At 47.5% G+C, this 15,771-nt stretch overlaps 1 protein-coding gene across 2 annotated transcripts in view; it reads right to left on the bottom strand.

The window, feature by feature from the left end:
• Positions 1-2,855: 2,855 nt before the first annotated feature.
• LOC116239262 (alpha-2-macroglobulin-like) overlaps positions 2,856-15,771 on the bottom strand; it is a 37,482-nt gene continuing 24,566 nt past the window's right edge. The window contains exons 19-36 of one of the 2 annotated variants that reach the window (XM_090148622.1): positions 15,280-15,508; positions 14,885-15,011; positions 14,136-14,257; positions 12,439-12,490; positions 11,588-11,671; positions 10,997-11,173; positions 10,435-10,519; positions 9,134-9,290; positions 8,735-8,809; positions 8,123-8,288; positions 6,987-7,210; positions 6,205-6,423; positions 5,790-5,917; positions 5,355-5,445; positions 4,508-4,576; positions 3,973-4,075; positions 3,766-3,807; positions 2,856-3,030 (exon numbers count right to left, since the gene is read on the bottom strand). In XM_090148622.1, coding sequence (XP_090004748.1) covers positions 3,005-3,030; positions 3,766-3,807; positions 3,973-4,075; positions 4,508-4,576; positions 5,355-5,445; positions 5,790-5,917; positions 6,205-6,423; positions 6,987-7,210; positions 8,123-8,288; positions 8,735-8,809; positions 9,134-9,290; positions 10,435-10,519; positions 10,997-11,173; positions 11,588-11,671; positions 12,439-12,490; positions 14,136-14,257; positions 14,885-15,011; positions 15,280-15,508 — 2,176 coding nt within the window. In that variant the 3' untranslated portion in view covers positions 2,856-3,004. Of the gene's footprint in view, positions 3,031-3,765; positions 3,808-3,972; positions 4,076-4,103; positions 4,348-4,507; positions 4,577-5,354; positions 5,446-5,789; positions 5,918-6,204; positions 6,424-6,986; positions 7,211-8,122; positions 8,289-8,734; positions 8,810-9,133; positions 9,291-10,434; positions 10,520-10,996; positions 11,174-11,587; positions 11,672-12,438; positions 12,491-14,135; positions 14,258-14,884; positions 15,012-15,279; positions 15,509-15,771 lie in introns of those variants that run through there. The other variant, XM_090148632.1, reaches the window with a different exon arrangement.

Consider the following 15,771-nt stretch of genomic DNA (forward strand, 5'->3'; position numbering starts at 1 on the left):
GTTGCAGTGAAGATTTAGAGCTGAGATTTAGATAGAGCCGTCCATGCCAACACGGTGTTTGGCAAGTCCTTGGGAATACCAGAAGGTAGACAGCTTTTGGCAGTGAGGAGACGTGTTGTCATGCTTGCCAGTTCTCTAGGAGGAATGGCAATTCTGCCTGATCCATTATGCATCATCTCCCTGCCTATAAATGCAGGTATTTTCTGCAATATAATTAATTGCTGGACATAAGCCTCTCTTCATATTCCTCCTCTCATTCCACAGTGATATGGGTTCTGTGCAATAGGAGGACAGCATAAAACTTGTTCATTCTGGTTTTTCAGAGCAGACCAGAGAGAAATGGAAGGAAGACCTGTGAAGGAAAGTCTGGTACTGAAGACATTGTCTGCTGGTTTCTAAACAGCTGAAGTGAAGTGAAATCAGAGAGGAACAGCAAACTTAACAGCATCATTATTCGGAATTACAATCAAGTACTACATGATGGGAATAAGCAGTTTAGGGGATGACCTGCTGGAAAGATGAAGGACCTAGGTATTCCAGTAAAGCCTCTGATTACAGAGCCCAGAACAGAACACAGTATTCCAGATACAGCCTCACCAGGGCATAGTAGTGGGGGAGAAGAACCTCCCTCAACTTGCTATCCACTCTCTTTTTATTGCACACCAGGATACCATCAGCCTTCTTAGCCCCAAGGCACACTGCTGGCTCATAGAGTCGTAGAATGGCCTGGGTTGAAAAGGACCGCAATGATCATGTAGTTTCAACCCCCCTGCTATGTGCAGGGTCACCAACCACCAGACCAGGCTTCCCACATCCAGCTTGGCCTTGACTGCCTCCAGGGACGTGGCATCTACAACCTTCTTGGACAACCTGTTCCAGTGTGTCACTATCTTCTGTGTGAAAAACTTCCTCCTAATATCTAACCTAAACCTAAACCTCCCCTGTATCAGTTTATCCACCCCGTAAAAAGCCATTCCCCTTCATGTTTATATGCTCCCTTCAAATATTGGAAGGCTGCAATGACGTTTCCCCAGAGCCTTCTCTTCTCCAAGCTAAACAAGCCCAGTTCCCTCAACCTTTCCTCATAGGAGAGGTGCTCCAGTCTTCTGATCATCTCAGTGGCCCTCCTCTGGACCCACTCTAAGCGCTCCAGTCCTTCCTGTACTGGGGATCCCAGGCATGGATGCAGTACTCCAGATGGGGCCTCACAAGAACCTGGTTATTCCTATCCAGATGTAGATTCCTCATAAGATTTTTCTTAGCTCAACTCACCAGTCTGTCCAGGTCTTGTTGAATGGCAGCACAGACTTCTGGTATGTCAGCCACTTCTCCCAACTTTGTATTGCCAGCAAAACCATATGGTTCTGTGAATATGTAATTAGAAACTGTACTGGAGATGCAAATCTCTGTTTGATATTCTAAGCTACATATATAACTTAGAAGAGGTTGGATTAGAGATGTGGATAAGTACCTATCAGAGAGCAACTCAATCAATGCATGGTTTCAAAGCCAGGGAAGAGAAACTTCTTTCCATTGATTAGGCAGTATCTTAAAAATCTCAGAAAATTTGGATAATGAATTTCTACCATAGAAAAAGCTGAAAGGTGTGCCCAGTCTTTACTATTAAAGTGGTCAGAATTTGGCCACCTGAGCTGCCCTGGTGGAGTTTGTGATCTTGAACAATGCAGGCCTGGCAAAAAGTAGATCTAGGATCCTGTGCTAGGACCCTGTGTTTTAGGAGAAAAAACTTCCAGCTGCTCAAGGAAATGCTGAGTGGGATCCCCTAGGAAAGAGATGGCTGATGTGGTTGCCCATCTGCTCTCCATCATATTTGAAAAATCGCTGCTGTCCACTGAAGTCTTTGGAGTGGCTAGCAAGTTGAGGGAGGTTCTCAGTGATGGAGGGCTACCAGCTCTTCAAAAGAGACAGGCTGGGTAGGAAAGGTGGTGGTGTAGCTCTCTGTGTTAAAAAGACTATGAATGTGTGGAAATTAATAATGTTGATAGGGTTGAGAGCATATGGATCAGGATAAAAGCCAACAAGACTGATGTTACTGTGGGAGTCTGCTACAGGCCACCCACCCAGGATGAACAGGTGAACGAGATGCTTTATAAACAGTTGGGTGAGGTCTCTAGGTTCACTCCCCCTGGTTCTGGTGGGGGACTTCAACTTCCCAGACATCTGCTGGAACTATAATACAGCTGACAGGGAACAGTCCCGGAGGTTCTGTGTGTGGGAGATAACTTCCTGACATAGCTGGTGAGGGAGCCGACGAGGGGAAGCAATATCCTGGACCTGCTGTTTGTTAACAGAAAAGGTCTGGTGGGGGATGTAAAGTTGGAGGCCGTCTGGGGCAAAGTGATCATGAGATGCTAGATTTCTCTATCCTTGTTGAACCACAGAGGGGAGTCAGCAGAACTGCCACCTTGGACTTCCGGAGGCTGGACTTCAACCTCTTTAGGACCATGGTTGAGAGGGTCCCTTAGGAAGTACTTTTGGAGAGTGTGGGAGCCCAGGAAGGCTGGAAATATTTTAAGGAAATTGTTTTAAAGTTGCAGGACCTGACCATCCCCATGTCACGGAAGATGAGCCGACGGGCAAGGAGACCAGGCTGGCTGAACAGAGAACTTTGGCTGGAACTCAGGCAGAATTGCCATTCCTCCTAGAGAACTGGCAAGCATGACAACACGTCTCCTCACTGCCAAAAGCTGTCTACCTTCTGGTATTCCCAAGGACTTGCCAAACACCGTGTTGGCATGGACGGCTCTATCTAAATCTCAGCTCTAAATCTTCACTGCAACGTGGACGAGAAGAGACACGAGAAATGCTAACAAAAAAATAAGGCCAGAAGCAGATAGGGAGGATCAAGACTTTATTTATTTTTATTGCATTGCTTTGTTTTTGGTGTTGGTTACATGTAACATTTTAGAGGACTCGTTAAGGAAGACTACTAACGGCAGAAACAAGTCAGGTGATCCATCAGGGCACAGATGAGATGTATTCTTCAGGCATTTCCCTGTTCAGCTTCAGCTGGAGGTGAGGAAAGGACAGAGTGAGAGAGAATTCCTGGTGAAGCAACATCCAGAACCCCAGACGACTTCTCTGCATTCTGTGGTAGCCCCTTTTGTGTGATGTCAGCTTAAACCCTGTTAAAATCTGCGAACCTACAACACCTAAAATTGCAACACCGCAGAAGGACAACATATTGGGAATGGCTGGACATGTTCATTATAGCCATACTACAGAGAAGGAAGGAGAGGCATGAGCTATCACAGTAAATGTTGTCTCGTGGCACTGGATTTCCCACAGGATTAGAAAAAATAACCCAGGGCAAAGCTTGAATTCACTGAAGATGTGAACATTTCACCAAGGTGGCTGGGAGACAATTCCTCAATGCACTTCTGTATCTGCAGCATGGTGAAAGCGGCCTTGACAAAGGTAGATATGCAAAGGCTGAGCATGGTGCTCCATCCCAAGGAAGACGTCAGTCTCATTTGTACAATGTGAAACACACAGGAAAAGACAAGTGCCTCTGTCTGACTTAGGCAATAACACTGAGATTCACAATCTCAGTGAATAAAATGAAATATAACACGGGGTGGCCAGCATTATTTTCCTCCTCTGTATTACGGTATGACTCAAGCCTGCTGTAGGCATGGTAAAGACAAGCTCAGAGAGTTGTTGTAGGCAGAGGAAACCCAAGGTTTGCAAAAGACTTCCATTCAAAATAATTTGCAATAGGCTATCTGTTCCTATGTACCCTACCTGTGGTGCAGGGAGCACTGTACTCCTGTATGGCAAACTCATCTGAAAAACAGAAGGGAGAGAGAACAGGGCTGTCAGAGATCCCTCTCCCAGGAATGCAGAAGGACAAGCACCAGGGACAGCTGTGGGTTTCCATTGCTCCCAGACACCTCCATGAATCCAGCTCCCCACAGTCACTCACCGGGACACCCTCAGCCCCACACTCACCTGTCTCATAGTAATCATACACCTTCACCTGAGCTGGCTTCAGGCCCTGCACAGGGATGTCCTGCTCCACCGTGAAGGAGAAGCTCAAGGTCATGTTGCTCAGCTGGGAAAAGGAAGTGATGGAGGATCAGTGTCTGCTTTCTGTCTGCCCTGGGCTCTCCCACTGTCTCCTCATTGAACTCTTCCCACTAGTGCTCTTGCTGCCAGCAGTGCCCTGGGCACTGGGAGTGTGTGTGTGTGAGCGTGTCCCTCAGCAGGCCTGGCTGAGGGGCAAGGGGAAAACCCAGGGCCTTTCCCCACACTGTGGGACCTTGTGTCTGGTGGGCAGGTGTGGGCTGATCCATATGCAGGCCTAGAGGGAAAGCCTGCTGAGGGCTGTGAGGAGGGCACCAGTAAATTCTGAGGTCAGCAAAAGTCAGTTCATTCCTACTTTTATCAGATCCAGTTTTGAGACCCATGTCTTTGCCTTGGGTGGCCAAATGTCCCCAAGGCTTGTGTTTTTATTTTCCCATTCTAGCCCCAAATGGAGACTCACCTTTTCCAGATACACTAAGACATGGTTGGTACTGAACTCCGTACGCTCAATAACTTGGTGGTGTGCCAGCTGAAGAAAGAAAACCAAATTGTTATTGAATTGAGGCTGGTCTCCCTGTGCCATTTTCACAGCCCTACGGATGGGACACACTACGGATAAAGCACTAGGAGTACTGACAGCAATGACTAGGCCTGCGCTGTGGAACTGACTCCTTGGTGCACCATTAGGCATTAATGGTCCCCAGGTCTTCCCTTCACCAGCCTGGCAGATTAAGTATTAAGCTGCTCCAGCAGGGACTGATCACTGGTCCAAACACAGCAGTGAGAGGATTCAATAACAATACATTCTTCCAGGCTTGCTAGTTCTGCAGTATCTCATAATCTCTGCTCTTTTCCAGGGCAACGCACTTGCTCAACATCTCACAAAGGGATCTGAGGCTTAAACAATTACAAGACAAGCTATAAACTATACGGTAAGATCAGCAGAAGGAAAAAGAAACCGGTATTGCTTTTGAATGTGATACACACGGACAATGTTTTCAGCAAGGCATCTGAACTCAGAGATAACCCATCACCTGTCCAAAGAGGAAAAAAAAAGACATAGTCTGTTTTACAGAGATTGATCACGTAGTACTGGCTTCCAGCCAGGTGTGAAAGGAAAAGTACTGTACACACATCATGTGTGTAGATGACAATGGCAGGATCAAGACGATGTCAATCCTACAGCCCCCTAGTAAGCCACAGACACCTGGAAGATGTCTTAAAAATAAAGGAGAAACCGAATGTGGCCCAGGTGATACAGTGAAAGGGGCACATATCCTCAGACAAACAATTCACATGGTTCCTACCTTCCTCACTGAGGACTTGACAGGGATGAATCCCGACAGCATTTTCACATCGATAATCACCATGTTGGAGACACTGCGCTCACCCGTGTAACTAAGGAATCAAGCCACAGAGATTCAGAGCACATCACGTCAAAGCTAGGGCACTTCCACTTTTTCGGTAACACTTGACGCCTCACCACTTCCTGTCAATCCAGCACCTTCTTCTCCAGCCTAGTCACCTGTGCCGCCCCTCAGTAGCCCAGTGCTTTGCTCCCTGCACAGCTTATCCCCTACAGGACATCTCTTGCCTCCACAGCCTCTCCTCCCAGCCCGGCTGCTTCCAGCCCACCGTCCAGGGGGCTGCTCTGCCCCTTCCAGACTGGCTCACCCTGCACCACCAGGCCTCCTCCAGCTCCCTCGGCTACTCAGGAGGGCTCAAACCAAACACAGACTTACCTGACGTTTATGCCTATGTCAAAGACCCTGTGAGCCTTGGAGTCCTCACACGTCTCTGGGCTCGTGTGTACATGCAGCAGGAAGGGCGCGCTCTCCTGCTTGGGCTGCACGTTGTACCTCAGGCTCGTCTACGGGAGAACCAGCAGCTGCGCGTGTGCACGCTCCACGCTTGAAAGAGATCATCGTCTGCCTGCCCAGCTCTCTCCCTTCCCCATTCTCACAGCTCCCCAGCACTCACGGCTCTTTCTCTCTTTCCCTCTCGCTGCGTTCTCCACACAGCTCTACTCTCCTCCGGCTTCTCCCGGAGCTTTCCCTTGCACTCCTCCCCCTTTCCCTTATCCCTTCTGCCCTCCCCCTCGCTCCTGCCTGAGGAAGGGCTCCCCTCCCAGGACGGCACTTTCCCCATCACCCTCACCTGCAGGTAGACGCATCCTTTGCCAGACACCTCTACGCTGTACTCCCCTGGCACCTGGGGCAGGGGCACGTGCTGGAGCAGCAGCCGGTTTGAGGGATCCACGTGGAAGTCTTGCTGGAAGTCCCCTCCAGATCGCAGGGTCACTTTGGAAGCTGCTCCGCTCTTGGCATAGGTGGAAACTCCGTACAAGGAGAGGGCTTGCAGAGCCACAACTGTGTCCTGCAAGAGCCAGGTCCGACACCCATGGCCGGGTTAGCCCTGTTCCACATCCTGTTCTCCCACAGCCCGCCCTTTGCTGTCAGCAGGCACCCTCTCCTCCATTCTTCACTTTCTCTGGTCTTAAGTGAGATGCTGAGAGGGAAAGATCAGCTTTTGCAGGCTTTCATTTTCTTCCCGTGTCCTCTGCACAGCAGTCACATATTCCTGAACTTCCTGTGGTGAAGCTCTGTGCAGCCTTCACCTGTTCTCGCCGGGGAAAAGCAGCAACTGCATACACACACAAACTATGGTGGGAGCTCCAAACTGCAGCGTCATTTGTGTCACTAGCATTCTCACCCACTGGCTCAAATAAGCCAGGTCATTAATCAACGTATCAGTCATTCCCTGTGGTGCTACCTGACATAACTAGCCTCTGGCCTCTCGGGAACTTGGTAGCTGCGGCAGATGCTAATACTGCGGGGGTACAGTCCCCACTTGGATTAACCTTACTGTACTCCCACCTTGGTCTCTGGCACTCTCCTGATACTGATACGGCAGGTCACAGGAGGGAAACTGCTGCTTACCTGGGTGGAAGAGAAGCCTCCGCTGGGATTCTGCTGACCAATGATCCACTTTGCTATAAGAGATGCAAGTGACAGCTCCTCCTGCGAAGGTGCTGGCTGCGTGGTGAGGTGAGCAAGGAGCACATAGGCTGTCATCTCCACTTCAGCAGAGGGAGCTTTATGGCGGTAGTACGGGAGATCAGCCTCTGGCTCTTTCCCAGGCCGCTGCCAGTGAACAGACCCGTCTTCACAGGAGGCAGGGTACATGTAGAGAAGACGGCAAGGAATTAGTAGCAGTTTCTTGCAAAGGAGTTACTGACCTGCTGCCAGTGGGGAGGAGAGAGCCCCCAGCATGTACCTGTCCTATAGGATGAAATGGGAAGGGTTAGATAGCCCCACACTCGATGCATGTTTACAACTAGTCTAGGAGTGCCAAGGCCTGGTTCTTGGGCCTGAGTGCCACTTTCACTTAAACTCCAGGTTGACAGACACATTTACAGCTCTGGACACCTAAAGGAGACAGAGACCTAAGAAGAGCACCAGGCTGGCACACTGCCCCGTCTTGAGAAGTGGTATTTCCTTCGCAACCCTGCTAGACAACATTTGGGCAAACGGACCATCCAGGCTGACTTTACCAGAATGGTTCTGAGTCTTGATACAGTTTCCTGGAAGACTCAGTGCTTATGCTAGGACCTCTGAAATGACCCATTCGTCTTCTGTCTCAGCACTTCCGTCTCTTCTCTGATGTATCATCCCTCACGCTGTGAGGGGTGAACTTTGTTCTGCGGTGAGCGTGTCCGCTGGAAGGAAGGAGCGGCTATAAACATTGCTAAGACTTTGTAAAGCAGTGCCTGGTATGACAGGAGGAGTAGACTGAGGTGTGGCGTTAGCAGAGCCACCCTTTTGTTCATCACCAGTGGGAATGGTGAATGGTGCCTCCAGATGAATGCCTCAGAACAGAGGGGTAGGACTGGGCACCCACGGGGAGCTGTCAAAAACACAACCACACTGCACAAGCATTTCCTCTCCATACACCTTTCCCCATCCACAGAAGCCATTCCATGCTCCCATTTCCCCACCAACAAAAGCCATTTTATCAGAGGTAGAGATAAGACCTGTGGGATGGAAGAAAGCAATGTCCCACCAACAGCGCTCACCCTCTTTGACGGCTTCCTTTTCAAGTGAGCCAAGGAATGCCTTCCGCTTCTCCTCCTTTCCTGCCAGGGCAAAGGCATATGCCAGCAGTGCCTTGGTGTACACGTGGTTTTCTTTCTCATTTCCTGCTGTTTCCAGGCAGAACAGAGCATTACGCACCACCGAGTGCTGGGGAGATGGAGACACATGGAAGAATTCACTGCCTGACTTACTCTGCATGGTGCGTTGCATCAACACGGAGCACATACAAGTCGTCTAACAGACACGTATAATTCTGACACAAAAGGAGTTTTTCTTGTGGATGTAGAAAACCTATTTGGGTCATTTCTAAAATTTAAATATTATTTAACTCACTATTAGTCCACGGAGTACTCTTTAAAATGAGCAATAGCAAGATACCCCAGAAAAGAACTTCGAGGAAGATGAAGGAAAATGTTTATATAAGCGACAGTATTGGACAGGGGAGGAAAGTGGAGAAAAAGCGTCAGTCCGTCTTGGACTTGAAAAGAAAGAAAGTATATCCAGATAGAATTTCTTCTTGCAAAATATAAAGGGGCCTAATTATCTATCGGAGGCTAGTGGGGCAGGTTAGAACCATCTCGGGCGACACATACAGTTACAGGCAGAGGAATCTCCAGCAGTGCGATAGTGATGTAGGCTGTCAGTGTTACCTCATCGTTCACTCCACCCTGCAGGGAAACATAAAAGTAGATGCTTACTCCACATACCTTCTCATATTCATTTTTCCACCATTTCTGTGGGTATTCTTTATTCTGTAAGGTAGACCCTTAGCTCGTGTCCTCCCCACTGATGCTCATATTGTGCCGTTTATGGTTTGCCTCGTTCTCCATCTTGTCATGGCAGTCCCACAAAAAACGGCCTCTGGCTCCTGAGTTCTTGACATTGACATGGGAATTCCCCATGGGCCTGTGTGCTCAAGAAGCTCAGCTGCACCCATCTGATTTAGAGTCAAGTGCCAGCCTCGCTAAGAACCAGCTAGGCAGACATGCTACCTTCATGGCATTGTTCAGGAGCCTCCCAGAACTGCGGAAGCAGCCATTCTCCTTCTGATTTTGACTGAGCCAGATCAAAGCATCCTGGATGTGCTTTTCATCTATGAAGATGTAAGACCGGGCCTGGGCAAAGGACTTCAGGACAAAGGCTGTGAGCCTGTAAGGGAGATAGAACAGTGAGAGGGCTTGTGCAGGCCTGCTATCCATCCCAGGTGACAGAGCACATGTGCACTTCACTTGTCTGGAAGAAGGAAAAGAGGCTTGAGGATCTGTAGGTCAATTAGTCAGACAAGAAGTACGCCTTCACCTCAAAGAATCTGCCAAAAACCTGTTCTTGCCTTGGTTTCTTCTCTGCCTCTTGGCCCATGTAACCCTATGATCCTGTTGCATTGAGGCTACCGTTTTGAGGACTTCAGATCGTTAATGTGTATCCAAACAAATGTCTTTGGAAAAAAAATAGAGTCTTGCGTGCCAGTTAGCCCAACACCTGCATGCGAGTAGTAATCAGAAAGAAATAACAAGAAAGAATCAATCCATAGAAGCTTATGGTCTACTGGCAGGACTCTCTCTCCAGATAGCCGTGTCTCAGGGGCTTCCCAGAATTGCCCCAGATATGTCAGTAAAACTGTGGATAAAGTATAACATGTTAGAAGAGCTTTTACAAAGCAGTTATGGGAAAAAAAACTAGGCATGTAGAGAGGCCAATTACTCCCACGACACAAGTACTGTTTCAGAGGCCAAAAGCAAGGTGATGAAATCATCCATTCTTACCCTTACCTAAAGCTGAAAATGCATGGTAATAATATGCTGGAGTAACTCAGAGCTCTGCAGTAAATCACACTGGCAGCACGCCCTCTCCTCCAGACTGTCTTTTGTTTAGTAACAAACACATTCGGAAGATAACCATACAGCACTGCTTTCGGATTATCGTCCCTTATGAAAATAGCTTTCCCAGCAGTTCTCAGCAGATCCTACTCTAGAAGAGCTGCCACTGCAACTCTTCAGCTTTCCTCATTTGGGATGTGAAATCCCTTCTCCCTTCTTTCCCAGTTTGTTTTTGTCTGTCCTTCTTGTCCATCATGGTCCTCATAGCTGCAAGGTGGGAGGAGATGCTTCAGCTACGCAACTGGCTGATGCAGCCTCTTTCCTCACTTAAGAGGCAGCACAGGGCCCACAGCAGCTCTGAAAAGTCCACTGGTCTACAACTACATTTCCTTTTTACCATCAGGTGGTATTTGTCACAGCTGTGTAGCTGAGAAAGAGAGCACATGGAGGAGGAACAGATGACACTGAAATCTCACCAGGTGTTCCCCAGTTGGCCATAACGTGGTCCAAAGGTACTGTAAGAGCCATCTGGGTGCTTGTAGTTCATCTGCCTCTGGTAACCTGCAGAGTTTAAAAAAAAAAAAAAAAAAAAGAAAAAAGTTAAAGCAATATTCAGAGAATGTCTGCTGAGCAACGCAGGGGAGAAGAGAAAAGCAGCTTTATCAGTGACAGCAAAACAGAGAAACAGGTTAGTCCTATCCTAGCAAATACAACCCCACCTCCATATACTGCTTATACTGCAGGAGATGCAGTATCTGCCTTTCTTCAGAAGGCCACCGCAGCAGGTCACCTGGTATCGGTGCACTGCATTCCAATTCTGTTAAGGAGCAGAGAAAAGTGGGTGAAATGACTAGGTACTTTAATGCATGAGAAACAGAGAATAGAAAAAAGACACGGAAAGGACTTCCCTGGCATACAGAAGAGACCATCTGAGTAAGAGACAAGCTGTCTTTCCATATCTGACCAGCATTTGACAGAAGCAAGTCAGACAAGTTCTGAAAAAGTTCAGAGCAGAAGCAGAAGTCACATTCAACTCACCGCTCACTAAGTATCCAATGGCCTTGGATTTGACCTCCTCGCTCAGCTGTCCTGTCTTGTTCAGATAGTCCAGGACATAGATGTTGGGCGCAAACAAGACCATGTTCTGTTCGCCACAACCAAATGGCATCTGGAGTAGCTGGTGCAGGTTCTGCATGGCGGTGCCCATCAGATCACCTTAGGAACAGGGAATACAAGAGGGATACTAATGAAATTCAGTGTTAGCTGCCAAAACCAGAGGGATCTAAAGAAAAACAGAAGGAGGAGATGGCAGAAGAAAAATCTGTACTGATAACAATCCTGGAATGAAACACAGAGCAACAACAGAGAAGAAAAAAAGGAAGGTGGTAAGTCAACAGATAGGCCACTAGTAGAGAAACCCAAACAGAATGAGATGCAGAAAGAGCAACAAACAGAACAGAATTGAAAGGGAAAGCACTTGAGACAGAAGAGAGGAAAAGCAGGAATGAAGTGTGCTTGGAACCAGGAGAAGAATCTGTGTGAGAGCGAGGAGGCAAACACAGTCATGCAGATGGGCAGGAACACCACGTTTCTTTCTCCCAGCAGATCCTTCCCAGGCAGATGACTCACCTAGCACTGAGAAATAGGCTCTGCCTGAGTCTTGTACCACATTTGAGGGAAGCACCAGAGAAAACTTCTCTTTCACGGACTCTCCTGAGAGAAACAAGATGAAACAGCTTCAGTCCCAAGCTTAATGGAAGGGGCAAGTGGAACATCAGAAAAGTTTCCTCTTCCCTTCAACCCTTGCTACAGATAAAGATGTCTCTGGGCCCCAAGTGAAGGGTCTTGTTCTGATTATCTCGAATCATACAAGCGTCTGAGTTGGAAGGTCATCTAATCCAACCCCCCTGCAATGAACAGGGACACCTACAGCTCTAGCAGGTCGCTCAGAGCCTGGTCTAGGCTGACCCTGAATGTCTCCAGGAACGGGGCATACACCACACCTGTCTGGGCAGTTATGCCATCATAGGAAGGCCATAGAAGGTTAGTCAGCCAGGACTTGTCCTTGGTGAAAGTAGCAGTACTACAAAGTACTGCTAAAATATACTAAAAATAGTTGTTGTAAGCTATATTTCACATAATGAAAAATGAATTCAAATTAAAAAAATGCAAGTGGTACAAGCACAAACTTCCCCATTTGTATATTTTACGAACTACAGAACTCATTCGCTAGCCATTCATGTAAGACTCTCCCAGCAACATCTGGCGTGAATAACTTTTGAAGAAATTTGAATAACATAGCAATTTGCTCAGAGAACGACATCTTGTCTCATTACCCCTTATAACCATTTGTAAAATGATATTTGTAAAATATCAGCCAATCTGGAAAACGGTAGAGGCAGCGCTGTCTTCTTCCTCCAAGCATGTCCCACTCATCACCCGCACAGAAACAAATGGGGGGCAGGGAGGGAGGGCCTTACCTTTCAAACAAAGCACAGAGTTCTGAACAGTTTCCTTCTCAACTCCTTCAGGCTTGGGTGGAATGAAAGAAAATAAGAGAAGTGAGAAGTTATTGAGAAGGAAATACAGTCAGAGGGATGCCTAACAAGGAAAGAGGAATAAGTAAGTGAAAAGTGAATGAACTGGAGAAGGAGAGGCAGTCACAAACACTCCCTGTAATATAAAGAAAGATCTCTGAACTATTAATCCAAGTAAAACAATCCTAATTACCGGAAAGAACAGGAAAAGGAGAGCAACAACACTGCAGTACTATCACGTGGGTGACCTGCAACTACTGCATGCAGTGAGGCTCCTGCATCCTTGTAACATAAGGGCTGCAGCATTACAGCGAGTGCTTTTGTTAGCAGAAGTTCATAGCACCTCTAGAGGGCTGCTCAGAAATCGCCTGCAGTGCTATTGATCGTAAGTTGCAGACACTTGAGGAAAAACATCTGTTGAGAATAGAAAGGGAAAATGGGCGCTATAATATCTGGTGATGCAATTGATGCAACACAGGCAAGTGTTAGGCTGTTTTACGACAAAAGTTAAGAACATTGTGTACTTCTGTCAAGTTACAGCACTCGGCATAATAATCCATGAGGGCTGCTCCAAAAGTAATGCCTCCCATTTTATAACGTTGGCCCACGGTGTCAGGATGTTGGTGTTATGGCAGTAGAGGCTGAATTTTACCACCAGCATTCCATTATATTTTGTTGCCATGCTATGGAGGAGCAATGTGAGAAATGACATCTGACATGGAAGTGCCTACGAAGAAAAGGTGTGCATCTGAACAGAAGAAATTGCGCCCACTGACATTCACTGGTGCTTGCAGAACAGTTATGGAGACCAAGCAGTGGATCTACCACCCACCACCTACTGTGCTAACATTTCAGCAACATTTTTACAAGCGTGGAATGCAGGCAAGATTTTTTTAAGTGCTGAATGCACTTAATCGCTGGCAAAAATGCACAGCTACTGGTGGTGACTATGTTGAAAAATAGTGTTTTGTAGCTGAGCATTTGCTCTATCAGACTGTGCTATTGTTCTTTTGTGCCTGTTGTAGTTTGCATGAGATTAAACAGGAGGCATTGATTTTGGAACAATCTACATAGCATTTTCCTATAATAAACTGTACAGAACTGCCACATAATGTTTCATTCCATACCACCTGGTATCAGCCATGGAAGATGGATAAGCTGTAAAACTGTAACATGTTCTCCGGACTGTTATAATATTTAGAGTTTGGAAGGGGGACTTTCATTCAGGCATCTAACTCCCACAGGTACTCTGAATTCCCCACCAAAGGTGCGTAACACTCAGCACAACCGGCAGTTTGCTTGGCTACTCGACTAGCAGAGAGACAGCACGCGCTGACGGGCGAACCTACTGGGTAAAGCTGTAAAGACAGCATACTGAAATTGGAGGTAACATGAAGCAGATGTAGGGAAGGGTGAAGTGGACTAGGAGTCCTTTTACCCTAGAGGATGGGGAAGTTTTAAAATACAGAGTAGAAGGAGATGCACTGCACAGCTGCTAACCTGCAGACTTTATGCGCTCTTGCCAAGTATAATGGAAGACCACAGCATCAATGACACCGTGGGCTCATCACCCAGAGCTCCGTTAAATGTGTCTAGCTTGTGAGTCAGCTTCAGCCTTCTCCTGCCCACAGCCCGCATACCTCCACCAGCAGTTGCCTGATGACCGTGTCCTTCCTCCCTTTCTCAGGGGTCTCCACTACAGAGTTTCTGCATGGCTGCTGGTTCTGCAGGGCCTCGGTGCTCACCAAGAACTCCACCAGCCCTGGAGGAAACAAGTCAGTCAGTCCTGCCTAGCAGCACCACGCAGCAGGAGTTGCTGCCATTCCTGGGAGTTTTCAGCCTAGAGGCCCATCACAGATGGACTTTCCCGCGGAAGCTTAGCTATTCGTATCAGAATGAATCCTGGAGCAGATGAGCTGCACTGCCATTGAACGGTGACTCTGTTTTGGTGCTTTTATCCACCAGAACTTAAGAGCACATAGTGGTGGGACTCACCAGTCCCAAAGCTGTTTAGCGGTCTGCTACTCTGCATGCACCCCATGACTGCTACCACAACATGCAACAACAGCAAAAGCAAGTTGTGAGGGTCTTATAGGGCAATCGTCTAATCTCTGGGAGGGATGGAGCTGACAAAATGTCCTTGCCAGCCAGCCAGCAATGCCTATAGCTTCAGAAGATGCTGCCCAGGGGCAGTAAGATTTTTGATGATGTTTCTTATAGTGCTAGACACGGCCTTGGAGTCTCCCAGGCTTTACCTCCTGCATAACCTCAGATGATACACACAGCTGCAGTATTTTCCAGGAAACTGTAGCTCTAACTTCAGATACCAAAACGGGAGAACAGCACAGAGAATTCCTTCCTGCAGTTTTCAGCATTCTTCAACTTTTACCTAGAGATCTGGGAGTCACCAGCCAAGCCACTGTTTTCCTCCCGTTCTCACAGAGACAATGAGAGTCTTCCTCCTTTTCCACTGGAGTAGCCAGAAATTGAGTAGACTGAGCCAGAATCACACTGACCTGCCATTTGTAGAGAGGTGTAATCAAGGAATGATCTTGAGAGAAAGGGAGAAGACAGAGTGCTAGGAAAAATTAGCAATGTCTATTTCTTCTGTAGCAAAGGAGCAGGAAGCTGGAGTTGTATGCGGGCATTTCAAGCACGCTGAAGGTATAAGAATTTCAGGGAGGAAGGGGTCTAAGGCTACTCAGAGATAAGAAAGAAGGCTAGGTGTAGGCAAAGAGTATACACGAAGGTACAGGTATGGAGAAGGATTTAAGTCTTCCTTACTCTGATGCAGGCTGTCAGGTAGTTGAAAACAGTGGCTTTCAGCGTGAAGGCCTCACCACGCACTACAGAGTAAGGCAGGGTGAGCTCTACAAAGAAAGGCTGGAAGGCTCTGAGGGACACTGTTGGTGACAGGCCAAAGCCTGTGTCTGGGGACATGCAGAATGCACTGGCTTTCCATTCAGTGATGGTGTCAGGGATGGTCACACCTAGATCAGCATTTCCCTCAGAGCTGGTGAGGGACAGAGAGCAAGGTTTCAGTCATATTCTGGAGATCATCTATTTTTTTTTCTCAGCCTAATGAACAACAACTACTTACAGCAAATTCCTGTCCAGTTGGGATATGGGCACTATGTTTTGCAGGTCCTCCCAAAACATCCTGTACTTAGCATCCTTTAGCAATCCCTCTGTCTATTAAAAATATTCCCTCACCAAAATATTGAAACTTTTACAGAAGTTTAACTATCTTCTGAGGTTTTGCCCCAATTCCCGTAA

Source organism: Phasianus colchicus, chromosome 1 (assembly GCF_987193195.1).
Source record: "Phasianus colchicus chromosome 1, bPhaCol1.hap1.1, whole genome shotgun sequence".
Taxonomy (NCBI): domain Eukaryota; kingdom Metazoa; phylum Chordata; class Aves; order Galliformes; family Phasianidae; genus Phasianus; species Phasianus colchicus.